At 37.0% G+C, this 12,607-nt stretch overlaps 1 protein-coding gene across 3 annotated transcripts in view; it reads left to right on the top strand.

The window, feature by feature from the left end:
- astn2 (astrotactin 2) overlaps window positions 1-9,345 on the top strand; it is a 270,497-nt gene extending 261,152 nt beyond the window's left edge. For all 3 annotated transcript variants that reach the window (XM_008424385.2, XM_008424384.2, XM_008424386.2), the window contains 3 exons: window positions 4,614-4,714; window positions 5,705-5,888; window positions 8,614-9,345. In XM_008424385.2, coding sequence (XP_008422607.1) covers window positions 4,614-4,714; window positions 5,705-5,888; window positions 8,614-8,848 — 520 coding nt within the window. In that variant the 3' untranslated portion in view covers window positions 8,849-9,345. The remainder of the gene's footprint in view (window positions 1-4,613; window positions 4,715-5,704; window positions 5,889-8,613) is intronic.
- Window positions 9,346-12,607: the final 3,262 nt, after the last annotated feature.

Genomic DNA, 12,607 nt, shown 5'->3' with positions numbered 1-12,607 from the left:
ATCCATCCATCCATCCATCCATCCATCCATCCATCCATCCATCCATCCATCCATCCATCCATCCATCCATCCATCCATCCATCCATCCATCCATCTTCTTACACCCTTGTCCCTCAGTGGGGTCAGGAGGGGTGCTGGTGCCTATCTCCAGCTAGTGCGCATTAAATAATCAAAATTTACAAAATCGTGCAAAGTTGGCATTTTTAATGAACTTTCAATGCAACTTTTAGAGCAACTTTGCATTAAAAGTGTCATTATTTACCGAATGACACTTCATGACAACTGTCATAAACATTCATAAAGACTTATTCATGTTCATGACAGGTGTTATGTCATGTTTATGACAGTGTCATGTCAGTCTTATGCACACCCCTTCAAATAAAACGTTTCCGTTTTAATCAAAAGCCTGATAAAACCTGAGCTTGTATGCACCATACATTGTTTCATTATTGCAGGCTGCTGTGACCCTAAAGTTTTCTGTGAGCAAAACAAAACAGGAACAATAAAATAATATTCTTTAGTGTTATCATCTGACCACCTAAGCCAGTCATGTGTTATGAGCAGCACGTGGATAAAACACGTTTTCTTTGTTATTATCGTGCTGCTTTTTTATGAGTGTACATGCTGTGCTACTAGTTTTAATACTTCAATAGTTCATACGGTAATACCAGTCTTGTGTTTCTCCTCATCAGTTTAACTAACAGAGAAAAAAAGATCAAAATGTTTTGGTAAGCATTAAATACCATCAAGGCCAAATTTACTCTTGCTAAACATTTACTTTCTTTTGGTATTATAACACGACTGCATCATGTTATAATGTAATTCCCTCATTAAAAACATTTCTGGTGTGTAGTTTTAGTTCGTCCATGCATGTGGGAGAAATCCTTGACTCTCCCATGGCAGCCACACTAGAAAAACACAAAGTCTTGCAGAGTATCTTTGTCTAGTTTCTAGTGGAAATTCACATGAAATAAGACAAAACTAGACAAGTAAAAGAAATTTGACTTTGCAATTTAGTGCCTTGAAATTGGGCCTCCGTCTCTTTAAAGCCTTTAACAACATATGTGGGGGAATTGCACTGAGATGTAGCTGAGCTATACAAACACGCAGTTTCACCAAGTGTTTACTAATTTATAAGACAAAACAAACTTACAAGTTACTATTCAGCAAGCTATATGAGCTTATTTTAAGTCAAGAATTCTTTAATATTTGTTAAAAAGTAGTAATTCTGCTAGCAGATGACTTCATTTATAGCAAGACATTTTCCCATGTTATTAGTGACATAATCTTTTTCATCAGCATTAAGGAATTGTTTACTCAAAACAAGCTCCTGAATCTAGCTAAAAAGTTACTTTTATACAGCACTTCTATAACACCTGAAGGTACCATGGCTACTTGATTGGGCTATAAAATGACACTATGTCTCTGGAAAATTGAGGACACATCTCCTGCTTCAGTATTGTCTCTTCCATGGACAACAACTTTGCAATTTCTTTCCAGGAGTTTTAAGCCACTTGAAAATCTTTGTAGGTATTTTGTGACGAATTGTACACAGGTAAGTAATTTCTCAGCGCGTTTGATAAACGTTCCTCAAAAGCATTCATGTTGCCTGTGGATACAAAAACAGGGAGTGGAAGTGGACTAGTTGAAGTGAAATGGCAACATTGCTGTCTGAGAGCATTTCTGCATAAAACACATGACTACGTCAATGAGAACTGATTTCAAAACTAGAGAAAACATAGCTCAGGAGAAAACCTAAGAGAAGGAACGCAAGAGGGGTGACATCACGTGAGATCAATGGGAAAATGTAAAAGTGGTTGATAATAGTCAGCAACAAAAAATGTTAAGATTTCTTCAAATTAGCTTAACTGAGCATGTTCCAGAGGGTATGGAACGAGAATTGGTCATATGAATCCACCGGTAATATGAATTTTAATTTTAATTTTAATTTTAATTTTAATTTTTGTAGCTATTGATTAGTTTCATGCAACTGCATGTCTCTCTGACCAACAAGACCGGAAGCATTAATGTCCTTATTAGTTTATTGATTTTTCACTGTATTACTTAAAGGTAATTTACTTAAAATTTCTTATGATGACACATTCCAATCCTTGTGTGCCAAAAGGGATAGTCACTGTGACTGCCATCTGTAATTCAAAACTATCACTGCAATGACAGTTTAGTGGATTTTCCCAAAACTCAATTTCCAGGAGTCTTGGTTATTTCAGTCAATGACTTTTAATGGAGTGTGGTCATTATTACTTTTATCCTGCTGAGCCTTGCTGATGCACAGCTGAGCTCATTCAGAGCCGGACCATCTTTTCTAATTTTCAGTGAGAGGCAAAGCAGTCTTATTTAGAGCAATGATGACAGTCCGATGCCACTCAGACTGGATGATTTCGGAGTCATGAGATATACTGTAAGCTGACACAAATTCTTTTGGCAAGGAGAAACAGCCCTCTGCTTTGATTGATTTGCAGACAGCCTCGACTGATGTGTGTCCAAATGCTGATGTAATGGAAAAGGCATCCCCAACCATCTTGGCTTCTCTTGGCATGCCGGAGATACTGCTCTAATTGATCTTCCCAGACTACCGCTTCACATTTTCCCATTCCCTTTGTCTCATGTTTCTGATCACTCTGACTTTGCGATTCTTGTTTAGCTATCTCTTTACTGGTAGTATTGCCAATTAACACAAAAACGTTTGCTTTTTGTAATGTTACTTTACTCAGTAGCTAATTGACAAAATCAATGATTTCCCATGGAGGCTTAAGAACGAGACAATGAAGCAAGAAAAATGATAGAGACGAGCTACAGCGCCGACAAAGGAAAGTGTATCTCTCTGTGGGTGAATGGTCATCATAGTGGTCATAGATCTTTTCAGCTCTTTTCTTGATTTTACATCATCATGATAGGCCAGACTGTGGCTGTATCTGTTCTTCTCCCAGGCTATCTTCATAATAATAGAGTGCCTGTTTATAAATTAGTATCCTATGTTCATCCTACCCATTTTGACAGCTTATTTTACGTTGCACAAATAAGACACATAATAATAAAAAAAGTCACCTAGCTGAATTTCAGGACCAAAATCAAAACATTGCATTCTGGGTTTGAGTAGAAAAAAAAATTAAAATCTTCCACACAATCTTTTCCACGTTGTTTTCCTGAGAAGCTTAATTCACTTTTTACAAACCATAGCAAAACCGTTTTGGGGGATTTGAAAGGAGGCAGCAAGCCTATACATACAACTCCTCAAGTGATCGAGCATAACCCAAAACTCTTTTAATAAAATCTCTGTCATGTCATCGTTCTGCTTTGCTCGTTTCTCCCACCTCGGTGTATCCATCTGCACGTTATGTGGCTGTATAATTTAAACAGCGTGGCTGTAACATGCTGGCATTGTTTTGCCAGGCAGAGGAGCCAGCGAGGTCTGCACGTCTTTCTTGAGGTTCTTGGGGAATACCACATCCACCCTGCTGAATAACAAGACCAGACAAACTATGCAAGCAATGCCCAAACAGGTCATGTTACAAGCAAAACAATCACTTGATAGCATTGGAACAGATTGCAAGAGACATCAAAATGAGAATGGGCGTTTTTGGCAGTGACTTTTGCATAAACAATAATATCTTACTTTTTTTTTTGTGCATTTCAGAGCAGTTTTTAGGAGAGGAATGCCATGTGAGTTGCTCATTTTGTCTCACTTTGTTTTGTGGTTTCCTTTGTGTCCTTCTGCTGTTTTTACAGTGGTTGCTCTGTGGAAATATTGCTGAAAGCTTACAGTTTTTCTTAACCAGTTATAAATATTTCTCAAGACTTAATTCACTTTTTCTAAACTTTCCCTGCAGTAGGAAAAACAGTTAATGTGGACCAAAACATGATTTTTCTACCCCCCGCCAACCGACCACCCCCTCCCCTCGCTCGCTCGGTCTCTCTCATTCTCTCTATTTCCAGTAAATCTTTACTAACAGAACAAGCTTTACCACAATAGTGCAATAATTATGTCACCACAAAATGGAATATGGTAGTCAAAAAACCTTTTTCCAATCTATTTTTCCAATTAAATGCTGCAGCGGTACTGTATCTGTTGTAGTGCTCTGAAGAAAAATATTTTTCTTGTTAAAGATTTTGGTTTGTCTTTGGCTTTTGTCAGTCAATATAAATGACGTACACTCACAAAGAATTTCAATTGTACTTGTAATTGTAAACAAGTGAATTAACTATCGTCTGAGGTGATCAGTTAAGGGATTTAGCCAGTTAGCAGGGTCTATTGTTGCAACCTTTATTTTTGATGGATGAATAAGTTACTGTGAGGTGGAGACAACAGGAGGATCACTTTTTGGTGTTGCAGATTAAAGATTAAAATTATCACAGTGAGTTTCAGTTAATTTTAATGAAGCAATAAACTTTATCAAATCTGAACTTTTATTTTTATGAGTTTGTTTTTATTAACTATTTGACTAAGTATCTTACTTAGTTGCATTAAAATCATATGTGTTTATGAGTAAACACAAATGGCAAATAGCCCCAGATGATGGAGATTAAATTGTTAGGTAGTGGAATTTTATGAGCAAATAATGCATTTTGTTTTGTCTTTTTTTCTTTTTTTAAAGGTTTACCCTCGCTGCAGTGGATAATCGAGGCAGTCACACAGAGTCGAGCTTTGTCTCTGTACGCACATCTTGCCCAGTGGTGGATGACAGTCGTGCAGAAGGTATCTTTGCTGCTTGGCTTTTGAAGATGAAAGCTTTCACATTTGTTTGAGCATTCATTTTCAATGTTCTTCAGTAACTTCCTTCCCAAATAACTTTTTACCTGAACATCCCAGTTGTTCTCATGATGTTCCTCCTACTTTATACTCCATCCAGAATGTGCAATGTTCACTTCTGTTCTGCATGTGGAAGAACTTTTGAGCATTTCTGTTTCATGCTGATGGATCATAACCAGGTTGTAAGAAGAGCTTTGTCATGCGTAGAGAAGTGCAAAGCAGAATTATGCCATAAAACAAATAGAGCAAATAGGTTATTAAAAACTGCATTTAAATATGAGCTCATTAAAGGTTTGAGATCACAATCTGTGTCTAAAACTGGATTTTGTGATATTTTCTGTCAGGAATTCACACTCGCAAGACGCATGGCAAAGGCAATAAGGTTTCTCTCTGTAAATGAGGCAGCTTTCATTGAGCTGCACAAGCATGAACTGATGGCTACCCACACCAAGGCTGGGTACAGTCTGTCCGTTGTAGACTTCTCAAAAAAAAATTAAAATCCATATGCTTTTCAGGTAACATGTCTGTCCTCAAATTAAAACCCTTACAAATGATGCAGTCTAATAACCATAAGTTGTCATCCGTGAGAGAAGTTAATAACAGCAATGACATCAAGTAATCCAACTCAATTTCAATTTTGAGTTGAAATCCTCAAAATTATTGAATGTGTTGCAGGTTTGAGCAGGACTTTTAAGACATGCATGCAGTTAACGTTTCTTGGTAGTAATTTAGTTTTTTCTTTACTGACTTAAAAGGGTAGAATTTTTTTTTCCACAGTTGAAAAGTGTTACAAAAAGTTTAACAGCAAAAATACTTCAAATATAGCAAATGTTGACTGGTTGTTAGCTGACAACCATCACCTTAATACTACCTATAAATTGATTATTCACTGTTCTTATTCCTTTGTACCTCTCTAACTCTTTTCTGCCGTAACAGAAATAGCCGACAGGGTGTACAACTTATACAATGGCTACACCAGTGGAAAAGAACAGCAGATGGCCTACAATATGCTGATGGAGATTGCCCCTCCGCTGCTTTATAGAGTCCAGCACCACTACAATTCCCACTATGAGAAGTTTGGGGACTTTGTGTGGCGCAGTGAGGATGAGCTGGGCCCCAGGTGAGAAGACAGTGAGCTCTAAAAACTTTTGCTTTTTGAAATTCTTCTAGAGCTACCTAAAGAGTTGATGGGGAACAGTTTGTATCCTGTTCAGAAGTAAACAAATAAACTTGTTTTCCCACACTCTGCTGGTACTTAGGTCATCTTCTCGTCATATCTGATGAAATTGTGCTTTTTGTCAGTTACCATTACTCTGAGGCTTCTTACATAAGAGGCGCTGCCTCCTGAACCAGCTGTCGGATCCAGATCATTCACCCATTCTACCCTCCCTATAAAATCCCAAAACAAAAGGAAAGAGAAAAAAAACAAAAGCATAATTCCAGCATTGCTTCTCCGGAAAGGGGAGCGAGCCAGGTCACCCATTAAAAATCTAGGGCTGCAGTCACTCCACACATCACCATGGCAATACCAAAACAGCATTTGACAGCCAAGCCAAACAGTAAATGCGATACTCGACTAACACTAACTTGACTTCCACGTCGATTTTCTCTTCTTTCCTATAAAATAGTTAATTTATAACCATAACGTACCACCCTGACGTCCCTTCACCTGTGACCTTCTTGACACGGACACCCTCATTGGTCGTTTGAACAGACAGTGAAATGTTACGACACCATGAGAACAAAAAGAGGCTCAGTGACTGAAAAAAAAACTTTGTGGAATGAAGTATAAACAATGAGTTTAGAGGGGGGAAAAATGTTTAAAACAAAAACATTTATGCATGCGAGTCTGAGAAAGGAGTTGCTCCAGGACTCATGATAGCAATACAAAATCTTAGGTTACAGCCCAATGTTTTGGTTTGTCCACCCCCACTGCCTGGAAGCGCTCTTTTCCAGCTATAAATAATATAATAATTGAGGAATAACTTTGGTCTGTAGGAAGTTTATGCTTCTCTCTGATTGGTGACGGGGGTGGGAGACACAAGTTGGCCATTGGGACCTAGAATGTGGACTTGTTGAATGGTATGCATTTTGTATGTGTGTGGGCAAAGAGGTTGGAATTGGGGGAAATGGGGGTTGGGATAGGGGGTTGCTTTTGGGTGAGTGACTGTGGATTATTTACTGCCTTAAGTTGGCAGGGTTTAGCCTCCTTGCAGTAATTTACAAGAAGGCTCCTTTGGTGGTGCATTTTAAAAGGTAAAAGAATGGCCAAGAAGAACGTAAGCACCGTCAGCACTCCTGCAGGAATCCCAGGAGCCCCCCCACATATGTCCACCATTGTTCCAACTTACTGCCCATTTAGTGATTTGCACATGCTCTTATACATGGTAACAGTATTTCTTTGCTGTATTTTTCACAAACACCTTTTGCTTCCTCGTCGTTAATCCTAATTTCACATATGTTTTAGCCAGAAATGAGATTGCCCTCAAGCAAGATGAGTAACAGAAACATCCTTTCTTCAGTTTTTAGTCCTAATTTAATAGTAATTTTCTTTCTTATCACCAACAAATGCATATATTCCATCTGTAGGGCTTGTAATTCCAGACTTCCCTTGATAATGAGCTTGGAATTCTGTTACTTCAGACATAAGAATTCAAGGGAAATGAAAAATGCCCCCCACACACACGCACACATTTCAAATAAGTGAAAAGGATGTCTGTACTGCTTGCTTAACTGAAGACAGATGTTGATGTTCAGCAGACGCAGCTTTTCAAAATAATTGTATTTTTGGCCTTTCCCTTGTGTGTCTAGTGCTTTTTGATATCCATATGAGCTTAAAAAGCCTACAAGAAGGCACATCATTTGTGTCTAGTGGTTTTGAATGTATTTCATTCTGCTAATCTCTGAGCTCCTGAACTGTGACCCAGATACATTCTTTGTTGTTTTACACAGAGCAATTGTGCATTAAAGTTCAGGTTTTGAGCCAAACTGGCTGTCGATCCAGAATGACAGAAGGCGGGATATTAGTCTTCTGTAAATTATACTAGTATTCTTGATCAAAATCAAAATGGAGTACCAGATTCTGGTACTCCATTGTTTTATTCTTTAGAGGTGAAACCACTCATTTATGTTTACGCCGACTTGTCATTTGAGTGTTAATCATAAATATTTGTAACAATGTATGAATTTATTTGAATAAATAATTATGTTATTGTTGGCTGGACCTGAGACAATCATTAAATTTGACTTCAAACAACAATAACTGGATAGACATGGCAAAATGGTAAAAGATAAATATTAATTGAATTATGAAGATCTGGAAATGTATTTATGTTCTGGCCTGGCTTTACGATTATAGAAAAAAGTACTATGGCAGTGTGTGTGAGTTTTAGCAGAGATTAACCCAAAATATTTAACAATCTGGTAATATAATTTTATTTAAACAACCAAAGTTAATTTTACTGCTTCAGTTCTGAGCCCTGCAGTTACCATAAAGGAACAATTTTTGTTTTTAGCTCTTGAGGTTTATCTTAAAAAAAATAAATGTATCATGGAGTGAAGATCTACCAGCCCATTATCACAGAACTAAATTCAGGAGAGCATGGGACTAGAGAGCAACATATTAATAACAAACAAACAAATCAAGTAATAAGAACATACACAATAACTGTAAGTCTTAATTTTTTTGTGCCTATTTGAGTTAGACTTTGCTACTTTTTCTCTTTCTTTTTTGTTCTCTTTCTAACTATATACATTGTTCAGTTGTATCTGTGTATCATGAACATTGAACAATTGTTCTTCAAAGATTATTTTTCTGCTTCTATTTTTTCCTAATGTTTTTGTAGGAAAGCAAACCTGATACTTCGTAGGGTGGAAACGATCAGCCTCTACTGCCGATCCCTCCTTCGCAGTACCCACATCCAAAGTCGCACAGACACAATGGCTTATATCTACTGTAGAAGCGAAGAGGGTGGACTTCCCAGCATGTGGCATGGCTCCTTACATGAAAGACGTGCTCTGTGCATGGAAAAGCTCATTTCCTTACAGCGCAACACTTACAGTAACACCAAACTCCGGTGAGAGACAAATGGAGAGATGAGCACACATCGTCTTTTTCTGCAAAATGACATCATTGATTGTTGAACCTCATTGGTACGCTCTGCAGCAAGTGTCTCTCATGTGACTGGCGCATTTTAAAAAAAACCAGGAGAGCCTTCGCAGAATCCTCAGAAATCACAAAACATCTTGTTAAAGCCACACAAAGACGTATTTTTGTGTGGCATCCTTTTATCAGAAGATATGGAAGAGTTGCTGGAGTGGACAAGCTTTTCAGCTACAGAATCCCAGTGGTTGTGCACATTAGTAAGGAAATGTAGTACAAGTCTGTAAAACTGACAAGTCAATCAAAAGCATAAAAAAGAAAGACAAACAAAAAAAGTGGTTGGCTTCAATACCATGAATGTAATGATATGGTTTGTTTTTGGTGCTTACCTTGGATTCTACAAAAGAAAAAGGATATAATGATTCTGTAACTTATTTGCCTTTGCTACTTTCATTAAAAAAGAGAAGTGGAATTATGTGAAAGTTATGTAAAAATCATTTATTTTTGAATTTCCAATTAGTTAAGAAAAAACTATTTTCATCAAGGTTTTAAAATCATTAGGTGAGTTATGAGTTGACGATATTAAACTTTAACAGCTGTTATAGGGTTACAGTTGAAAATCCTGAAGACCGGCGACATTATGCAAAGATGGTTTATCAGTAGAATATAAACAAGGCACTCTTGAATTGTTCTTAAGCTTTAATTTCCAAGCTAAGCTACATACATAGTTTTGTCATTTTTCACTTTCATCTTTACTGTTCTTAATAACAAACCCCATTTCGTAGATGGTGCTTTTATTAAAGCATGTTTTAAAGGAAAAGGGACATCCTTATCAAGATTTTTTGGTACTGATAGTCACAAAAATTAGGTAAGTACTCATACACCATGCAGTGACATTTAAATACACACATTTGTTTTCTGCATATTAATACAACAAATCTATTAAACATGTATAACGTAATTAAAGCCTAAGAAGTTTGAAGTGCTTGTAATAACCAACTATCCTCTTTCTGGTAGCCACCGCTCCCTCAATGCTGTGCCTCTAAGGGGAGTCCTAACCAAGGCGACAAACTAAAGCTTGCGCGCAAAATGTCCTGTGCTTCAAATCGTCTGTCGCCTTTTAAAATCTTGTTGTGTTAAAACTTACCGTGGACACCCACCTGCTTCGCATCTCCGCGATCGCTTGCTTATATATGCTCTTCAGTATGACATCCACAAAATGAATCGCACCCCTTTATTGATCCATGTGGAATCTATCTGGTGTGCCATGAAGCTCGGCAGTGACCTCGGACACACTTCCGAACTCCAAGTATCTGTAGCAAATCTGAGAGCAGGGACATGAGATAACTACCCTGAAGGTATCAGGAAACTTTTACAGTACTGCTGCATCAGCTGTCTGGTGTCTAGAAGTAAGGATGTACCATGGCTTTAGCAGCTTTAAAGGATGAAAAAAATATTTTTTTTTTCCATGATTGCAATGGGCTTGTCATCCTAAAGGATAAAATCAAGTCATAAAGTTCTCTCCTTCTTTTCCCTTGGAATTTTATCTCTTCTCTTTAGAGTTCCCTCTAAAGCCTGATGCTTTACCTTACTAAGATTAAGAGTTAGCTAGATTAACTTTCGCTACATAGGTCTTACAGCATCACCACAAGAATAAAGTAATGGTTGAACTGGTTTTCTTTTTTGTTTGTTTTTCTGTTTAAAAATGTTCCCAAAACAGGGACATACCAGTGCAATTGCTTGGAGTCAATCTACTTCATGCCTCCATGTCGAGAATATTGCCCCTTTCGACCAGCACCTCTAGTGGGTGGGGTTATCATATAGTGGGTAGTCCCAAAATCTGAAAGTATTGTAATGTGGTCTGTATGTAAAAAACACAATGCAACAATGAAAACATGGAAGTTATGCCGAACATTCGGATCAGTCTGTGGCTTTTTGTCTGTCATTAAAAAGAAAAATAGAAGAGAGTTTGAAACAGCTGTGGGTGGTGAGACAAAGCACTGTGGTAAAGTACAAGAGAGTGTGAGACGCAATCATGTTAAGCAACCAGTGACTCCACCCGCATGCCAGTCAGTGAACAACAGTCTTCTGATGTTACTTTTTGTTTTTTGTTTTTTTCAACCCGACCTGGCCTGTTTGGAACCTCAGTGATGTAGATTGATATACTGAGTAGATGCCAGTGGAAAAGGTACACTTATTCTGCCCTGCTACCACTTTGTACATGTAAAGAAATGACCAAAACTGCAAGGCTGTGAAATAGCAAAAAGGGGAAAAACTTTCATGGCTCAATACTTTTATGATTGGAGTGAAATCTTGACAGCAAGGCGACGACATTTAACAGAAGTGCAATAAAGCACCGTGGTCATTTTTTCCAAAATGTAATGAGTGACCCTAAGCTAATTTTTGGAAATTAGGTTGAGATATTCCTCAAGAAATAAACATAAATTTAAGTATCCCAGGAAGTTTGAATGGTCTTGTGCTTGAAGGTTGCATAGAGTCAGTGGTTGTATAATTGATATTGGTTGCATATTTTTCTTTAGTCCAATGACATATCTTTAAAGCCATGCATATTCTTTTAATGTGAGCAGCACATTTTACAAAATCCTTATTTAATTGTAGGAATTGTGATAACTATTATATTGTACATTTTCAATTGTACATATTTAAATATAACTGTGTCATCGTGTGGCTCTGTCTTTTTTCTGAAGAATGTGGAGTATTAAACATGTATAGTAAAATCAGACTTTTGTTATTTCACTGCAATAGAATGATAAAGCATTTTTCTTTAAAACGTTGGTCATAACTGAGTGGTTGTTGTACAAGCCAATGCGATTATCATAAGAGGTTAAAAAAAATATTTTCATCAGGAAACGATACATTCTGCCTTTTAGTTCTTCCAGTTTATTTAAGCCTTCATTTTAAATATATATGTATGTCAATTTGCTGTCAACGATATATATGTCTACACATGTCTATTTGTGCGTTATGTTTCATCTAATTTCCAAAATATTCTTTTATGATAAAATATCTCACGATTTAAGTTTACACAATTTGTTATTCTCTTTATTCTCACATTTTTAAATGGTAAAATTACAGTATATGAAAAAAACAACAATATATTAATAATGACATAATATTGAATGTGCTGGTCTTTCGCCTCTGCAGTTCTTGTGTTTGCATTAATGTGACTTGAAAAACAGCACATGAAAAATACTGGATAGGTAGTTTTAAATTCAAGAAACTCCCATCAGAATATATATTCCACAATTTCTCGGCAAACATTGTAATACAAATGTGACAAAAATAAAACAACTACAGCGTTTGAAAGCTAAAGTATTGAAGTACTTAATTTGAATCCACCCATTCATTATCTTACATGCGAGGGGTGCTGCTGCCTATCTTCAGCTGTCAACGATTCAAAAGAAAACATTGTGGCTAGAATAGGGTTAAAGTTTCCTTAACTTTTACACCTGGCTTACAAATGAAATTTTTGGTTTTCAAAATCATCAATTGACAAACTCATAAGTTTACTTAAAACATTTTTCTTGCAGTATTTTAACCATAGTGTTGCCAGACTAGGGCATCAAGAACAAGGTGCGGCCGTGGCACCAACAGGAATAAGAACAATTTAGAAACATCAACTTTCTAGGTATGTTTCTTTATACTCTAAACAGAAATGGGTATAACAGCACTAGTGTAGTCATAAATCAAGAAAGGGAAAAACAGCAGCTGCAAAC

This window comes from Poecilia reticulata, linkage group LG12 (genome assembly GCF_000633615.1).
Source record: "Poecilia reticulata strain Guanapo linkage group LG12, Guppy_female_1.0+MT, whole genome shotgun sequence".
Lineage (NCBI taxonomy): Eukaryota > Metazoa > Chordata > Actinopteri > Cyprinodontiformes > Poeciliidae > Poecilia > Poecilia reticulata.
This window is presented reverse-complemented; position numbering and strand designations above follow the sequence as displayed.